The 16,598-nt window shown below is 42.9% G+C and overlaps 2 protein-coding genes across 2 annotated transcripts in view; one reads left to right on the top strand and one right to left on the bottom strand.

Annotated features, from left to right (window-relative positions):
• The window catches only part of NT5DC1 (5'-nucleotidase domain containing 1), a 371,328-nt gene that overhangs the window by 297,073 nt on the left and 57,657 nt on the right, over positions 1-16,598 (bottom strand). The gene's annotated exons all lie outside the window — the stretch shown is intronic.
• Positions 1-16,598, top strand: part of COL10A1 (collagen type X alpha 1 chain) — an 87,767-nt gene that overhangs the window by 47,931 nt on the left and 23,238 nt on the right. Inside the window, exon 2 of the mRNA XM_066607251.1 lies at positions 15,785-15,941. Within this exon, the coding sequence (XP_066463348.1) occupies positions 15,800-15,941 (142 nt within the window). The 5' untranslated portion in view covers positions 15,785-15,799. The remainder of the gene's footprint in view (positions 1-15,784; positions 15,942-16,598) is intronic.

The raw sequence follows: 16,598 nt of genomic DNA, 5'->3' as shown, positions 1-16,598 counted from the left end.
GCAAAAGAAAATAAACATGCTTTTTAACTTGCACGGCAAAAAGCGTAAAAAAAACCCTAAAAACGGAGGCAAAATGCTTATTTTTTACATTTTGCCTCCCAAAAAAGCTGTAAAAGTGATCAAAAAAGTCGTATGTGCCCCAATATGGTACCCATAAAAACTACAGATCATTACACAAAAAACAAGCCCTCAGAGAGTTCCGTCCATGGAAAAATAAAAAATGTTATAGGACTTTGAATGCAGCGATTTAGAAAAACAAATAATTTCCAAAAAAGGGTTTTTATTGCAGAAAAGTGGAAAAACCAAAAATAAAAAATAAGAATTTTGCCATCACTGTAATCATATCGGCCCGCAGAAAATGTATTATGTCATTTATGATGCATGATTAACGCTGTAACCCAACACAAAAAACAATGGCAGGATTAATGTGTTTTCTCTTCCTGCGATCATAAAAAAATTTATAAAAGTTTTACAATACAGTTATATGCACCCAAAAACGGCACCAATAAAAACTACAGTTCGCCACAAAAAAACAAGCCCTCATACAGCCATGTCGATGGAAAAATAAAAAAGTTATGACTCTTGAAAAGTGGAGATGAAAATCTCCAAAAAATTGTTACGTCCTCAACTCCAAAATGGGCCATGTCCTTTAGGGGTTAACGACAAAAAGCCTGATACAATCCAAAATATAAACATAAATAGCCCAAAATGTAAACTACAGATATGGGCAATAATAACAGTAATGCTGTTTACCAATAAAGTGTCAAAGTCCATACAAGCAAATAAAGATGTAGAGAACAGAATTACAATATTATAAGCACCTACCCTTAGGCCTCCTTCCCACGAACGGATTTACGCCGCGTAAATTCGCGGCAAAAATCCGCTGCGTTGCACCCTGCTATTAGGTTCTATTGAACCTAATAGCACAATGCTCACGATGCGTAATTCCACCGCGGAATTACGCACCGCGATTTCTCCCGTCCTCACCCGCAGCATGCTCTATTTTCTGCGGGTGAGGACGGGCTGTACGCGCTGACGGCTTCCATTGCAGTCAATGGAAGCCGTCCGTTCACGCTATCTCCCGCTGTAACCAGCAGGAGATAGCGTGAAAAAACGCTTTCCCGCCCACCGCCGCGCGTCATATGACGCCATATGACGCGGCCGGCCGCGTCACGTGACACGGCCGGCCACGCACGTGACACGGCCGGTGACGCGGCGGCGGTGGGCGGTGACGGGCGGTGACGCGGCGGCGGTGGGCGGGCGGGCGGGTTCTGGGGGGCGCCGTGACGGGCTTCACTGCGCAATATTACGCGGCGGAGCCCGTCACGCTCGTGGGAAGGAGGCCTTAGGCTGGCTTCACACAACAAGATTCCTATTACGGAATCCGCGAACAGCGTTCGCACAGAGGATCCGCAGCACATCGCATGCATTGAAAGTTATATACTTTCGCTTTTTCCTTCATGCTCGCGGATACGAATTGCAATGGTGCGGGAAACAATTTTTGACATTTATACTGCACATGACCATCTACGAGTCGCTGCCGTCGATATGCATTACAGAATTTGCAGGTACATGGGGTCACAACCGGATTCCGACCCGCTCATGTGCAGCCAGTCTTAGATTTAGCTGAGCTGCCAACAGCAGGTAACTGAACACCTCGATGCCTGTTTAAAGGATATGGTATGGTATGAATTAATTTGAGATTCTTTTCTGGGGTAAGTTGATTTTGCAGTCTGGGGTCTAAATTAATTTAGGGGGTCTGGTCTGGAGTCTTTGTGCTGCTACAGAGAGTGGGATGGGATTCAGAAGCAAGGGGCCAAAGATGTCTGTCAGTAACATATGCACAGTAATAAGGATGCCAAGAATTCCTGGAATGCTGAAGGAAAATGCCTGATGTATCCATGTGCTGAAGTAATGACAAAAATAGCAATTAAGACATGAGGAAGCTTGTAAAACAGATGGCAGAAGCCTTAAAGGGGTTGTCCCGCGAAAGCAAGTGGGGTTAAGAACTTCTGTATGGCCATATTAATGTACTTTGTAATATACATCGTGCATTAAATATTGGCCATACAGAAGTTATACACTTACCCCCTCCGGTGTTGGCGTCCCCGTCTCCATGGCTCCGACCGAAGCCTTCTTCTCCCTCGATTAGACGCGCTTGCGCTGAAGGGGCCGCTCCGGCGTGCTCGTGCCGCACAGGTCTTCTGCGCATGCGCAGAAGACCTCTGCGGCGCGAGCATGCCGGAGTCGGACAGAAAAGGGCAGACTGCGCAAGCGCGTCTAATCGAGGGAGAAGAAGGCTTCGGTCGGAGCCATGGAGACGGGGACGCCAACACCGGAGGGGGTAAGTGTATAACTTCTGTATGGCCAATATTTAATGCACGATGTATATTACGAAGTGCATTAATATGGCCATACAGAAGTGCTTAACCCCACTTGCTTTCGCGGGACAACCCCTTTAACCCCTTAACGTCACAGGGCGTAACTGTACGTCCTGGCAGGGTGGAACTTAGTGCAACAAGACGTACAGTTACACCCTGAGGATGGCACGAGATCGGGAAGAGATCCGGGTTGTCCGGCAGCGGGAGACGGCTGTCACCAATAGTGCGCTCCCTCTGTGACATCATCGGACAATCGCGGAGAGCCCAGTGGGTTGCAGTGGCAACAGGACTCCAAATACAGGTGTCCTGCATAGTGCCTATGATCGCTATAACAAGTGATAAGGCATTGCAGGACAGAAGTCCTGTAATGCTTTATAATAGCGATCATAGATGCTATGGTGCAAGTCCCCCACAGGGACACAAAAAAGTTAAAAAAAAGATCGAAACAGTGTCAAAATTAAAAAAAAAAAAATTTGTGCTTTTTCCCCTATTAGTATAAAAAAATTATTATTTATTTATTACCCAGCATTCAAGGAGGGGCGGGACAATAAAAAGTTTAAAATGGCCAAATAAAGGTATTATGAAGGTTCAACATCTTTTTCACCCGGAAGCACCAAGATACAAGACGTTTAAGGAAATGTTTGAGGAATACAATTTACCCACGTCTAACTTGCTTCAATACACACAGTTGCAAAATTTCCTATGGGAAAGACTACTTGATGTATCTAAGAAAGAGATACTTAATCCTATTGATATCCTAGACAGGAATTCTTTACAAAAACAATCAATCTCATTCTTGTATTCTAGATTCAGAGAAGGGTGGATGACAGTGGACAGCTCTATTTTTTTCAAGAAATGGACGCGAGATCTCCGAGATTCGGAGATACCCCAAGAGATAATTAAAGGTTGGATTTCTGTGAGGAAAGCCGTGTCAAATGAACGAAGGCGAGAAACATACTTTAAAAATTATGCATTGGGCAACCTATGAGTTTGACAGGCCCCAGAATCCCAGTGGTCCAACTGGGTTGCAAGCGTGCCCTAGATGCTCCCTGCCAAAATCTAACTTCCTACATGGCGTCTGGCACTGTCCTAAGATCAAAAAGTACTGGGCCCAAGATTCAAAAGTTGGTGCAAGATATTGGAGGTCTGTTCTTACAGTTAACACCACAAATATACATATTCCACTCTCTCCTGGATCAGACGAGAAGGGCCAATATGATACATACTGTTCTCTTGATAAGTAAGAGGTGTTCATTGAACAATTGGTTGCAAGCCAAACCCCCGGGGATAAATGATACTTAACAGCAGCTAAAATATCTCTTGAAAATGGAGAGAGTGGAGATAGAGCAGCGCGTGGAATCGCAAGCCCCATGTACTATACTCAAGACGACGGGAACCAGCTGGGAAATTTAAAGATAACATAGCATAGAAGGAAGGAAAAAGATCGCTAATAGTGTTCACTGCTGGATTGATATTAGTTATTGTTATTCTAAGGATGGTATTGGGAAGTTTGGAAGGTAAGGGAAGGGGGAATAGAGAAGGTAGTGTGAAAGTATGAGTTAGGCATAACTATGTACGCACAGAATATAAAATTGGGAAGGTTAAAACAATATTCAAATGTGTTAAGAGAAATATTAAGACATAACCAATGTTACAGGAAATGCATGGTATGTGATTTTAGAATATATGCCATTATTACTGCCTGCTTATGTCTGTATATTATGGAAAAATGCTAATAAAAAAAGAGTTTACAAAAAACAACCAGCCCTCACTGAGCTCCGTCCATAGAAAAATAAAAAAAATTGTAGGACTTTGAATGAATTTAGAAAAACAAATAATTTCCAAAAAAGGGTTTTTATTGTGGAAAAGTGGAAAAACCTAAAAAAAAAAAATAATAATTTTGGTATTGTTGTAATCGTACCAACCCGCAGAAAAAAAAAGTATTATGTTGTTTATGCTGCATGATTAACCATGTAAAAACCTCTCCACAAAAAACAATGGCACAATTGATGTGTTTTCTCTTCCTGCGATCATAAAAAATTTTATAAAAGTTTTACAATATAGTCTATGTAACCAAAAATGGCACCAATAAAAACTACAGTTTACCACACAAAAAACAAGCCCTCATATGTTGGCCATGTTGATGGAAAAATAAAAAAGTTATGGCTTTAGAAAACTGGAGCTGAAAATCTCCCAAAAATCGTTGCCTCCTCAACACCAAACCAGGCCATGTTCTGAGGAGGTTAAACGGAAACTGTCACGTCTCCCAGGACCATTAAGCAGTGTCCTCCTCTGAAGTCTGCATGCGGCCGAAAAAGCTGACTCTTTTCAGAGTCACGTACGCGCTCTCCCATAGACTTGTCACAGGACTGAAGATAGTATACTGTACTATTTTAAATAGTTGAAAAAAACAGGCGTACCAACACATACCACCCCAAAAAAGGCCAAAAGGAAACACTTTTGGCGTTCATCAGGTGACTGGAACCCTAGGGATACATTTAACTTACATGCTGGGCACTCTTCCCAGCATACATGTGCCAAACTTAGGGCTAAGGAGCAATGTGCACTGAGCCTTATGATGTCTGCAATCATTCTGCCATTAATTTTTCATGTATTTAAAGAGTAACAAAATTTTTGGATGTCCTTTCTGAATAAGCTGCCATGTGTACATGAGGAATAACAGCATTTCTAGCCATTATACAACTTACACAATGCAATTTTTAGGCTTTTTTCCCCTTCTGTTGGATCAATCTCTGACTGACCTTTTCCATGAACCCAGCTCGAGAAGGAAGTGGAATCTAGATGCTATAATGTGTGCCATGCACTGCACACATAGGGCAGCAGGATCTTTTCTCTGCAGCAACATCATGGGGGACATTGTACAGAAGTACCGAGCAGTGAAGCTTTCACTGTGGTAATGGAGTGAGCTAGAACACTTCTTAGTGTATCTCTGCCTCCGTCTCCCTTCAGTGTCTCTCCCCCAGACCTTTATGAGCTGTAACTATAATCAGATCACTTGTGTATGGACTTTTCTGTACACATTTTATCAGTACATTCAGAGTAAGGGCCTGGTCAGATGAGCGTTTTTTTTGTGCGCCTTTGTGTGAAAAAAAAATGCACTCCACGAATGAGCAAAATTCGCATGACTGAAGATCCGTTTTTTGGTTTTTTTTTACATGTGCCCAAAACAGAGCATGCAGGCCTTCAACAGGCAAAGTTTCAGATGCCTGTTTACTGGAGCAGCTGTGCTTGTAGAAGTGCAGCTGCTCGCACAGTGACAGCACTGTCACAATGATGATGGGAATCCCCACAGGCACGAAAGAATCCCATGCCACAGCTGTGGCAGAGGACCGAAAGGCTATCCTATTGCTTTTAGTGGGGCCAGTGCTGGGGGTTGGAGGTGGGGAAGTGTGGAGGACTTGAAATATAAGCCCTACCCATAAAATCATCCCTAGCTGTTAAAAAATAAAAATAAAAATTAACTCACCTAGAAGCACTGTCCAGCTCTTCACCTGTATTCTGGAGGTCGGGGATTTAATAATTCTGTCTCCAAAAAGCGCTGCCTCTGTTTGGCTGAGTGTTGTGACCAATCAGAAGCAGCGCTTACCTGTCATTCAAGCGCCGGCCCCATTGAAAACAATGGGAGAAACTCGTGATCCTCGCGGGGAGTCCCCTTGTCACTACACACTGTGACAGTGCTGTACGGACCTTGCGGCTGCAGGGATGTCCTATCTTTTGCAGGTGCAAGTATTTAGCACCTGTAAAAGATTGACATGTGAACACTACATAGGGAACCAATGGTTCTATCAGACGTGCTTTCTCTGATGATATGATGGTGTATTAACCCTTTCCAATTCACTGCCTGACGTCTAAAGACATTCTGATTGAAGCCTGTACAGCGCCGATGTCGGAAGACGGTCGGCAGGGTATTCTTACTGTAGATTACTGGCCGCTCTGTTGAAGGGGGCCACTCCAGCATGTCACACACCGCAGTACTGGCTCTAGCCAGCAGATCGCGCTATTGTATAATGGCAGAAAGAGAAAGCCCCCTGGAAAACCCTGAATCCAAAATTGGATTGCAAAGAGCTAATGCCTACATCACGGGCAGCTTACACATCTTGAAAGGCACTATCAATGCCGATTATTATATAGAGGTTTTAAAACAACATATCCTCCCATCCACACAATGTCTCTTTCATGGAAAGACTTGCATATTTCAGCAAGACAATGCTAACCCACATACTGCATCCATCACAACAGCAAGGCTTCACAGAAATAGAGTCCGGGTGCTGAACTGGCAATCCAGACCTTACAACAATAGAAAACATTTGGCGCATTCTAAAACAAAAAAATCCAGCAAAGACGACCCATGACTGTTGAGCCGATAGAATCCTACATCAGATAAGAATGGGACAATATTCCTCTCCCAAAACTCCAGCAAATTGTTCTCCTCAGTTCCCAGATGTTTACAGACTGTTGTAAAAAGAAGAGGGAATGGTACACAACGGTAGACATGGCTCTGGCCCCACTTTTTTGAGTTGTGTAGCTACTATGAATTACTATAGAAGTTACTTTTTATAAGCAAAATGCTAAAATGTCTCACTTTCCCCTCCTGATATGTGTTCTATGGAGATTAAAATATGGTTATATGAGATGTCCACATCATTGGATTCTTTCATTCTTTACATCTCTTTACATTTTACACAACATCCCAACATTTTTGGAATTGGGGTTAAACATTTATTACTTATGTGGATAGATAATAAATACTCATTCTTTGATATATTAGCCCAAGAAAGCACAGTACTAAAGCGGTAGGAGCCGGGGGTGAGCGGCAGGGGGTAGCGGGGGGGGGGGGGGGGGGGGGAGTGAGAGAAATCTCTCTCCCCCCGCCGCTCACAAACCGCCGCCCCCCCCCCCTCCCCGAGCATGCTCGGTCCAGTAAGCAGTTACTCGAGAAGAGTGATGCTCACTCGAGTAACTGCTGTATCCGAGCGTGCTCGCTCATCTCTAGTCCTTACCTTAGCCAGATTCAGGGAAGCAAGAGGGAAACTGGTGTAAAAAATGGCAGGCTTGCCCAAGTGGAGCCCCCATCAGCTGAAACACTGAAGTGCCTTGTGCAACTGCATAGGCAGCACAACCCTAAAGTCAGCTCTGTCATTATATTTACTCCCGGAATTATGAAGTTTGGCAGAATATATTTGTGCTCTATTTAGAAAAACAAAAGCAGCAGAAAGCCAGACCCATTGTGTCTCCCTCCAACTTTCCTCTCAGCCAACAGATAGGGAAGTGTCTTGATGGAGGCCGCGATAATCAGGCCGCGGGGAACGCAATGCACGCTTTCCATAGCTTTGCTATGGAAAGCGCAGCCACCCTGTTCACCAGCAGAGAATCATAGCGATTCTCCGCTTGCGGCCGGCAAATCACAACATGCTGCGAATTGCCGCGATTCTCCGCAGTGAGATTTTCTGTTAGATAGGCTCACTGTGGAGATCCGTCTGCAGGCTCCTGCTCCCGGGCAGCAGCTTCGTGGGATACCGTGGGATACTGCAACGCCCATGGACAGGCAGCCTAAGGTAGAAAGAAATGTGTATCAATTCCATCTCGCATCAGTTGAATCCTATTTTGGAGATACACTTCATTAATTGTCTGGAATAGTGCAGATACAACTACTTTACTTTTACCAGAAAGTTAATCATAAAGCAGAATTAAAAAGCTTGTCCAAGATCAGAAAAACAGTTCAGTTTGTATCTGATATTGCAGCTTGCTTTCATTAAGGCCGGCTTCACACAACCGAGAAAATCTTTTGAATGGGGTCATACAAACGAGCAATTTTTTCCCCGCATGGCAACAGTACACGCGCCAGTCTGAAGCTGCCCTCAGGGTGTATTATATGGCAGTGTCTCCTGGCTGCTAAATACAGAAAGAGAAATGCAGATTGCAGCCGACATCTGGACTTGTCATAGATATTTAACTAATGAGTCCAGGTTCCGGCTGCAATCAGCATAGTTCCCCCTGCTAGGATCATGTAATACAACCTAAGGCTAATTTCAAAGGGGTGAGTGCGATATCACTCTTGCCAATGTGTGAAGTCTCCACTAATGCGAGGCTTTTTCGTGTTAAAAAATACCTTGCATCGCTTCAGGTAAGTAGTGATCCTTTGGCGCAGCGCAGCTGATCAGCAAGTGTTTACCATTGTTTTCAGTGGGAAACCTAGCATCGCATCGCACTCACGTAACCTCCTATGCTGTGTGATGCTTTGCCTGCCCCATTGAAAATAATGGGTGAAGAGATCCGAGGTAACACCCAAAGATAGGACACCTCGTGATTTTTTCCTGCACCACGATGCTGTAAAAGAAAAATCGCTCATTCAAAAGTATGGGGTTCATATTCATGAGAGATTTGTGCGTCTCGCAATGCACAAATCTTGTGCAATTTTCTTGGCTGTGTGAAAGCAACCGAAGGGTATGTTCACATGGCTGAACTAATCCGCAGTGAATCCACAGCGGCAAAATCTGCACCTAAGGCCTCGTTCACACGAGCGCTGTTTTAGCACATTAGAGGTGCGCAAAGAAAGTATTTCTATGAGAACCAATGATTTCCTATAGAACCGTTCAGATTAAGTAATTTTAGGCGCGTTACATACTCACACCCAACAAAGATAGGACATATGTGGGTACAATACCCACATCTAAGGTCTGTGCTGCGAGAAAAGATAGGGCCTGATCTATCTTTGGTGCGTGATGTGCAGGAGTTTCCATAGACTCCTATGGGAGCTGGATAACACGCACCACACACATACGATCGTGTGAATGGGCAATTTCACAGCTAATTAAAATAGCTGGAAATCACCCGTTCACGCGATCTTTAGTGCAACATCTTTCGACGTGCCTATACTGCGCTAAAAGAGCACTCAAGTGAATGGGGCCTAACAGTGGTCAACTCCATAGCAAACAACTGATTGAAAAAAAGAACGGTTTGTCAATTCTGCACAGAAGATTTCAGCTTTTTTCTGCACCAGAAGGATGAGATTTGTTAAATCTCAACTGAATGGCCTGTAGTATAAATGCTACAGATTTTCATGTGGACATTCCACAGTATTTATGCCCTATGTGAACATACTTTTATATTCCTATATAGCATGCACAATGAATTTAGATTTGTTCACAGGTAGAACTCTATTGTTACTGACATCTTTAAGAAGGCGAGGAGTTAAAAATGCAGCAAGCTACTGAAACTGGCCAATCAGAGAATACTAACAAGTTTTTAAACAAGTCTGCATAGCGATTTGAATGATCTTGATAATTTTGTAAATTATACTGCAGTTTAGAAAAGGAATTTTTCTAAAAATAATGTAAATGCATTGTTGAAGATATCCTGAACTAATCATAAGTTACAGGTCATATTATAGCCCAGTGTCTTATTTATGCCTTCATAGTTGGAATCTATCAGGAACCCTTACTGGCTCATTGCCTCAACAGTTAGGCCACCTGTCCACGGGCGATATGTCACTGCGTTACCAGAGGCGATAATCCGGCCGTGGGTAACGCATGAACGCTTTCCATAGACTTAACTGGAGAAAGCGCAGCCTGACGTCCACAAGCGGAGAATCATAGCAATTCTCCGCTCGCAGGATTCAAATCTTGGCATGCTGCCATTTGCTGTGATTCTCTGTGGTGAGCCTATCTATCAGATAGGCACACCGCAGAGACCTGTCATTTCTCCCCCCCTGCTCCCCTGCTGCAGAATATCGCCCGTGGACAGGCATCCTTAGTCCTTTAGGCCTTAGTCAGACGGGCGTTTTTAGCCGCGATTTGCGCATGCGCATGCGTCCGGCGATTTTATAAAACCATTGCTTTGCAATGGTATCGGACACATGAGCGCTTTTTATGCGCTCGTCCGATAAATTATAGAACAAAAAATTGCAGATCGCACCTATCTGCGATCTGCGATTCCTGTTCTCCTCTCTATATGCGCTCAATGAGGCCGGGCCGGCGGCAGCAGCGCCGACCCCATTGAGAACATATAGAAGACAAATCATTCTTCTCTGCCACAGCTGTAACAGCTGTGGCAGAGAAGAACGATGTTTGCCCATTGAATTCAATGGAGCCGGCAATACAGCCGCTCTATTGAAAGCAGTGGGCTGCCGGCGTGCGCGGGGTGAATTGTCGGGAAGGGCTTAAATATATAAGCCCTTCCCTGCAATTCATCCTAAAATGTGTTAAAATAAAAAAAAATTGTATACTCACCTTTCCGCTGCAGCCGGAGTCCAGCCGCGGCCGCTGTCAGTTCTCCTGAACTGCTTCTCGGCACTATTCAGCCGGCGGGGCTTTAAAATCCCCGCCTGCTGAATGATCTGCCTCTGATTGGTCACAGCCCTGACCAATCAGAGGCAGGTTTCACTCACACACCCATTCATGAATTCATGAATGGGTGAGTGACTGCTGCCTCTCAGCGCTGAGCCAATCAGGGGCAGGTCTGACTCACATCCATTCATGAATTCATGAATGGGTGTGAGTGAGGCATGCCTCTGATTGGCTCAGCGCTGAGCCAATCAGGGGGCAGGTCTGACTCACACCCCCTTCACACCCACTGCAGGACGGCCGTGCGGAGCTCCGGCTGCCGGGAGAAGGTGAGTATACAATTTTTTTTTATTTTAACACATATTAGGATGAATTGCAGGGAAGGGCTTATATATTTAAGCCCTTACCGACAATTCATCCCGGGCTCGCCCGCAGCGCATTGCTTTAAATGGAGCCGGCTCTATTGCCGTCTCCATTGAATGCAATGCGCTGGACAGCTCCGGCCCGTTTCTAATGAAACGAGGCTAGGAGCAGATTTTCGGGCGATTTTCGGGCGACTTGCGCGCACCGGTCACGCGATTTGCGGATGCGCATCTGTCATGCGATCCGCAAATCGCGCGAAAAAACGCCCGTCTGACTAAGGCCTTAAGAGAGTTCCATATTGTATAGTCCTTGCAACATGCACAGTCCCACTACATTTTAAGAGCACAGCTCAGAAGTTAGGCTTGTTGGCTGATTCTAGTAGAAACCATAATAATAATAAAAATGTAAAATAGGATCAGTGTAAGACAAGTATTAAAATGTACTGTGTGATTGTTCTCACTAAGAGAAACCAAATAATCTTGTAGATGATACTTTTTAATGGCTAACACAAATACATGATGGTATAGTGAGCTTTTAAACCTACGCGGGGTTCTTCCTTAGGCTTAGACTAGTTCCACAAGGTTGATCGCGATTTCGGTGCAAGAAAATCGTGGCAAAAGCGTGTCTTTTTCCCACGATTTTTGAGCGGCAGCACTGCTTTTTCTCACAAAAGCGTCGCTGCTGCTCACGATTTTTGAGCACGATTGTGCCGTGATTTTTTAGCGACAGTCAATAGGATTTTCTAATGTTAAAATTGCATCGCAAAATTGCTCTTTTGTTCTTGCAACGTCGCATGAGTGAAGGGAAATCAAACCATTGTAAATCATTGGTTTAATAATCTGATTTCATAATCTGCCTTTTTACTGATTGAGGAAGGACCCTGTGAGGTCCGAAAGCTTGCTATAACATAATATATTTTTGTTAGCCACTAAAAGGTATCATATCTACAAGATTACGTGGTTTCTCTTACCGAGAACAATCACATTTTGCTCTACTGGCTAACACCGTACTAAACTTTTTTTGTTTTAAAATGTGCTTACATGGCTGCTTACTGTGTATTTTTATGACTATATACTATGTGCATTGCAAAGATTAGCATGTATTTATTGTGTAAGAAAACTTCTGAATTGTTATAATAGCATATCAGAAGTTGACTGGTGGGGGTCTGGGTACCAAGACCACCAAAGGGACGAAACTGAAGGACAGACTGTTAACAGCCAAAGGGGCACATCCCATAGAGTGGTGTATCGTCTATGAATCTGTACACTGCTAAACCCCCCTCTCCTAGAACAGCCAAGCACAGTGGAAAAGTTACAGCCCTCAGCTGAGTGCTCCTACCATTTCATATCAGTATATCAGTGATCGCATGGGTTTTAACACCCAAATATGCACCCATGAAAACTTCTGCCATGTCATTCTGAAATGACACTAAAGCTTTAAAGGAGTTGTCGGAGATACTTATTTTTTCTCTAAAAAAAGAGTCTCCTGTGGCCAAAACACAACGAGAACTGATAATCCTCTAAACTCAAGCAAGTCCCCTGCTAGAGTCTTCAGGTCTCCCTAGTTGCGTATTGTTTACAGGCTGTAGTCAGCCTGTGATGTTCTGTAAACCTTCCAATGCAGCCAATGACAGAACTCCCGTGATATTCAACTTGTGGGGAGAGGAGGTATCAGCTCTCTGTTATTTTCTGGCCACGGTAAAGCCACTTTCAGGGCAATGTCAGATAAGCGGTTTTTTTTTTGCGCGCGCGCCTGTGTGCACGAACAGAAAACGCATCTGATAGAGCCATTGGTTCCCTATGGTGTGTTCACATGTCCATCTTTTTCAAATACTCACACCTGCAAAAGATAGGACTCACACCTGCAAAAAAATCCCTATGGGGAGTCCCCTCATCACTGAACACTGTGACAGGGAATTCCCCGCGGGAATGAAGGAATCGCCTGCCCCAGCTGTGGCAAAAAACTGCAATGTCATCCCATTGTTTTCAATGGGTCCGGCGCTACTGCCACCGGACGCATTGAAAGCAATGGGATGCAGGCAACCCCCACAGTGATTTTCGGGGAAGGGCTTAAAATATAAGCCCTTCTCTGAAAATCATCCCCAAAATCCTTTAGGGTAGAAAAAAACTTTATGACTATATTCAGTCTTTTTGGTTATGCGTCTACCAGCATGGCACATTTTGACTTGCCCATCTTTGCCCACCATTCCTTGCAAAAGTGCTCCAAATCTATCAGATTGTGAAGGCATCTCTTGTGTACCGCCCTCTTCAGGCCAAACCACAGATCTTTAATGGGACTTAGGTCTGGGCACTAGCTGTGCCATTTCAAATCCTAGATCTTCTTCTGGTCAAGCCATTCTTTTGTTGATTTGGAGGTATGCTTTGGGTCGTTGTCATGCTGAAATTACTCTTCATCTTTTTAGAAATTTTAGGATGGAAGGTTTTATGCCAAAACAGACTGATATTTGACACAGTTCATAACTCCCTCCACCTTAACCAAAGACCCCGGTTACAGCAGCAGAAAAACTGCCCCAAAACATAATGCTGCCTCCACCATGCGTCACTGAGGGTATGATGTTCTTTTGGTGATGCGCAGTGTTGGGTTTGCGTCAAACATACCTTTTGGAATTATGGCTAAAAGTTAAACCTTGGTCTTATCAGAACATAAAACGTTCTCCCACATACGTTTGGCAGACTTGATGTAGGTTTTGGCAAAACATAGCCGGGCTTGGATGTTTTTTTTTGTTACAAAAGGCTTCCATCTTGGCACCCTACCCCACAGCCCAGACATATGAAGAATACTGTAGATGGTTGTCACATGCACTACACAACCAGTACTTGTCAGAAATTCCTGCATTCATCAATTCTGAGGGACGTCCAGTTCTTGGTAATGTCACTGTTATGCCAAATTGAATTTACTCCTTGATGACCGTCTTCACTGTGTTCTATGGTATATGTAATATCTTTTGGTACCCTCTCCTGACTGATACCTTTCAACCATCAGATCCCTTTGGTGTGTTGTAAGTTCTTTACAGACCAACTGAGAAAATGTAAAAAAAAATCCTACTAGGAGAGCTGAACTTTATATTGGGTAAAGTAGAATCACTTTAAATCATGACAGTTGTGTACTGACTAATACTTAACATGAGTTGAAATGTGATTGGCTAATTCTGAACATAACCACAACCCTAAATATAAGAGGGTGTTCACACCTATGCAAGCAAATATTTTTTTTCAGTGGAATTGTACAGCTAATGGATCACATTGAAGAAGGAAATAAATCTGAAATAATTCATCTTTTTCTGATTTTTTAGATAACAAAAACCTGGTGTTTTAACAGGGGTGTGTAGACTTTTTATATCCACTGTACATTAGTGAGCTAATTCTTGGTTAGTTTTTCTTTCTGTCTGAAACTCCCAGTGTGTTTTTCCTCAGATGGTCATGTGATCTCAGATGGTAATCTGACCATCTTAGATCTGCTTGAGGATTATGTATTCATTTTGTAGTCAAATTCTCAGTTTGTGTGATGTTATTACATGAATCTACCATCAAAACAGCTTACAGGAGGATACAGGCACTGTTGTCATTGTTACTGCTAAAGTAGAGGAGATCATAGCTCATCCTCCTGACTGTACACTTATGGTCTATAGTTTATTTAGGTGACGATAGACAGTAATGATTAAACTGTTCCCCAAGCAGGCAGAATGGCATAACCTTAGTTATGGCTGTGCGGATGTATCATGGGATTGATGTGAAACTGAAAGTAAAAAGTCTCAGCCTCAAAATGGTGCCTGATAAGCATCAAACCAGGGGGCTGCACTGCATGGAAGTGGCTTCAAAACACAGAGGAGACCTCCAAAGTGTGACAGGCAATCAAGCAAGGGGGAAAGCAGGCATTGAAAAATGTGTTTTTGTCGAAGATGCCCTTTAAGAAAGTTGTTAGCGTGTTTTTTGCAAAACATTTTTCAAGAACTCCTTTTACAAATTTCAGTAGAGGTTTTTTTGGCTACTACAACTTGATTACCAGTTAAAAACCAATTTCTAACATTATTAATACCACAACAATGGCTGAAACTGGCTTGACCACACATTCCTGCATTTAATAACTGTCTGGATAATTAGCACTCCCCATCCTGAGGGAGGGACTCAACTTATGCATAATGTGATTTTGCATAAAAGTATAAATAAATGAATTTAACTATGGGCACTCAAGGGCACAACACTTTTCACCAGCATGGGAAATAACTGAATGAGTGATCATTGCTATACTGCTGAGGATATTTTACATCAAAATGAGGCATTTTACAAAACCTGGGACAAGATGTGAACTTCTAAATATAGTCTCTACAAACTAGTAGCAGACAGCAGCACAATATATTCAGCACTCATTACGGCAGCATATAAACCCAGGTAATATTAGATGGCTTGCTGCATTTTATATGTTTTCTTTTCTAACTATTTTTTCGAGTCAGTATATATAAAACAAGCTTCAGGGAACTGTCAGTTATTGGTCTGCACTAGGCTGACATTTCCGTACAGAAATAGGCTCTTTTTTATATGCTTCACTTAGTCATACTTTTGCATTTCCAAAACACCACATGAGCTATATTTGCAATACATTTTGCGAGCCACGTATAGCAACTTCATATAGGGTTTCTGTCAATATGACTTTGGTATTCTGAGTTATTTAATTCATATCAGCGAGTGGAATGAAACTGACTTTTCTTTTTTTCCGCAGAACAAGTCTGGCAATATGAATTTACAAACCAGCATCTTCTTGTTCTTGCTGTTTCCAAACTTTGTCTACACATCTGGTTATTTTCCTGAAAGACAACCAATGCAATCTAACATGAAAGGACCGCCACCCTTCCTACCATTTAATGCAAAAAGTCAAGGTAAGATATATTTAAATCCGTTTGGATGTTAGGCAAAATATGGAGCGATTAGAATTGTGAGATCTGGGTCTTAGCAATGAAATTGCTTTTGTGTAGTTACCTTGAAGTTATTTCTTATTTTGACGTGTATATGATATAGGGGTGCCTCGATACAATTATCTATGCTATAATATTTACATTTGACAGTTTCACATTCCAACAAATTAAATGGTCTACTTAAATTCACATGTAGCAAAATGCAGTAGACAAATGCATGAAATGTTCATATTGCAGTCTATCCCAATTTTATATAGAGATGAAATACTGTGTCATTAACCTCACATTTTACCTTTAATTGTTTAATGAAAAGTTAAGTTGGGGTAATTTTTTAAAATGACTTGCATAATAGATGTAACATAACTCAGTGTTTTACCATGTGAAATATATATTTAGCTTCATAGTAACATAGTTCGTAAGGCTGAATGAAGACAATGTCCATCTAGTCCAGCCTGTCTAGCCTCCTGTTTTGTTGATCCAGAGGAAGGCACAAAACCCCAAGAGCAGAAGCCAATTAGCCCTTTTGGGGAAAAAATTCCTTCCTGACTCCCTAATGGCAATCAGACTGTTCCCTGGATCAACTGTTAGGGCTCATCTAATAGCAAGAATTAACTAAGATCA

This window comes from Eleutherodactylus coqui, chromosome 1, assembly GCF_035609145.1.
Source record: "Eleutherodactylus coqui strain aEleCoq1 chromosome 1, aEleCoq1.hap1, whole genome shotgun sequence".
NCBI classification, from domain to species: domain Eukaryota; kingdom Metazoa; phylum Chordata; class Amphibia; order Anura; family Eleutherodactylidae; genus Eleutherodactylus; species Eleutherodactylus coqui.
The sequence above is the reverse complement of the archived record's forward strand: the minus strand, read 5'-3'. Positions and strand labels throughout refer to the sequence as shown.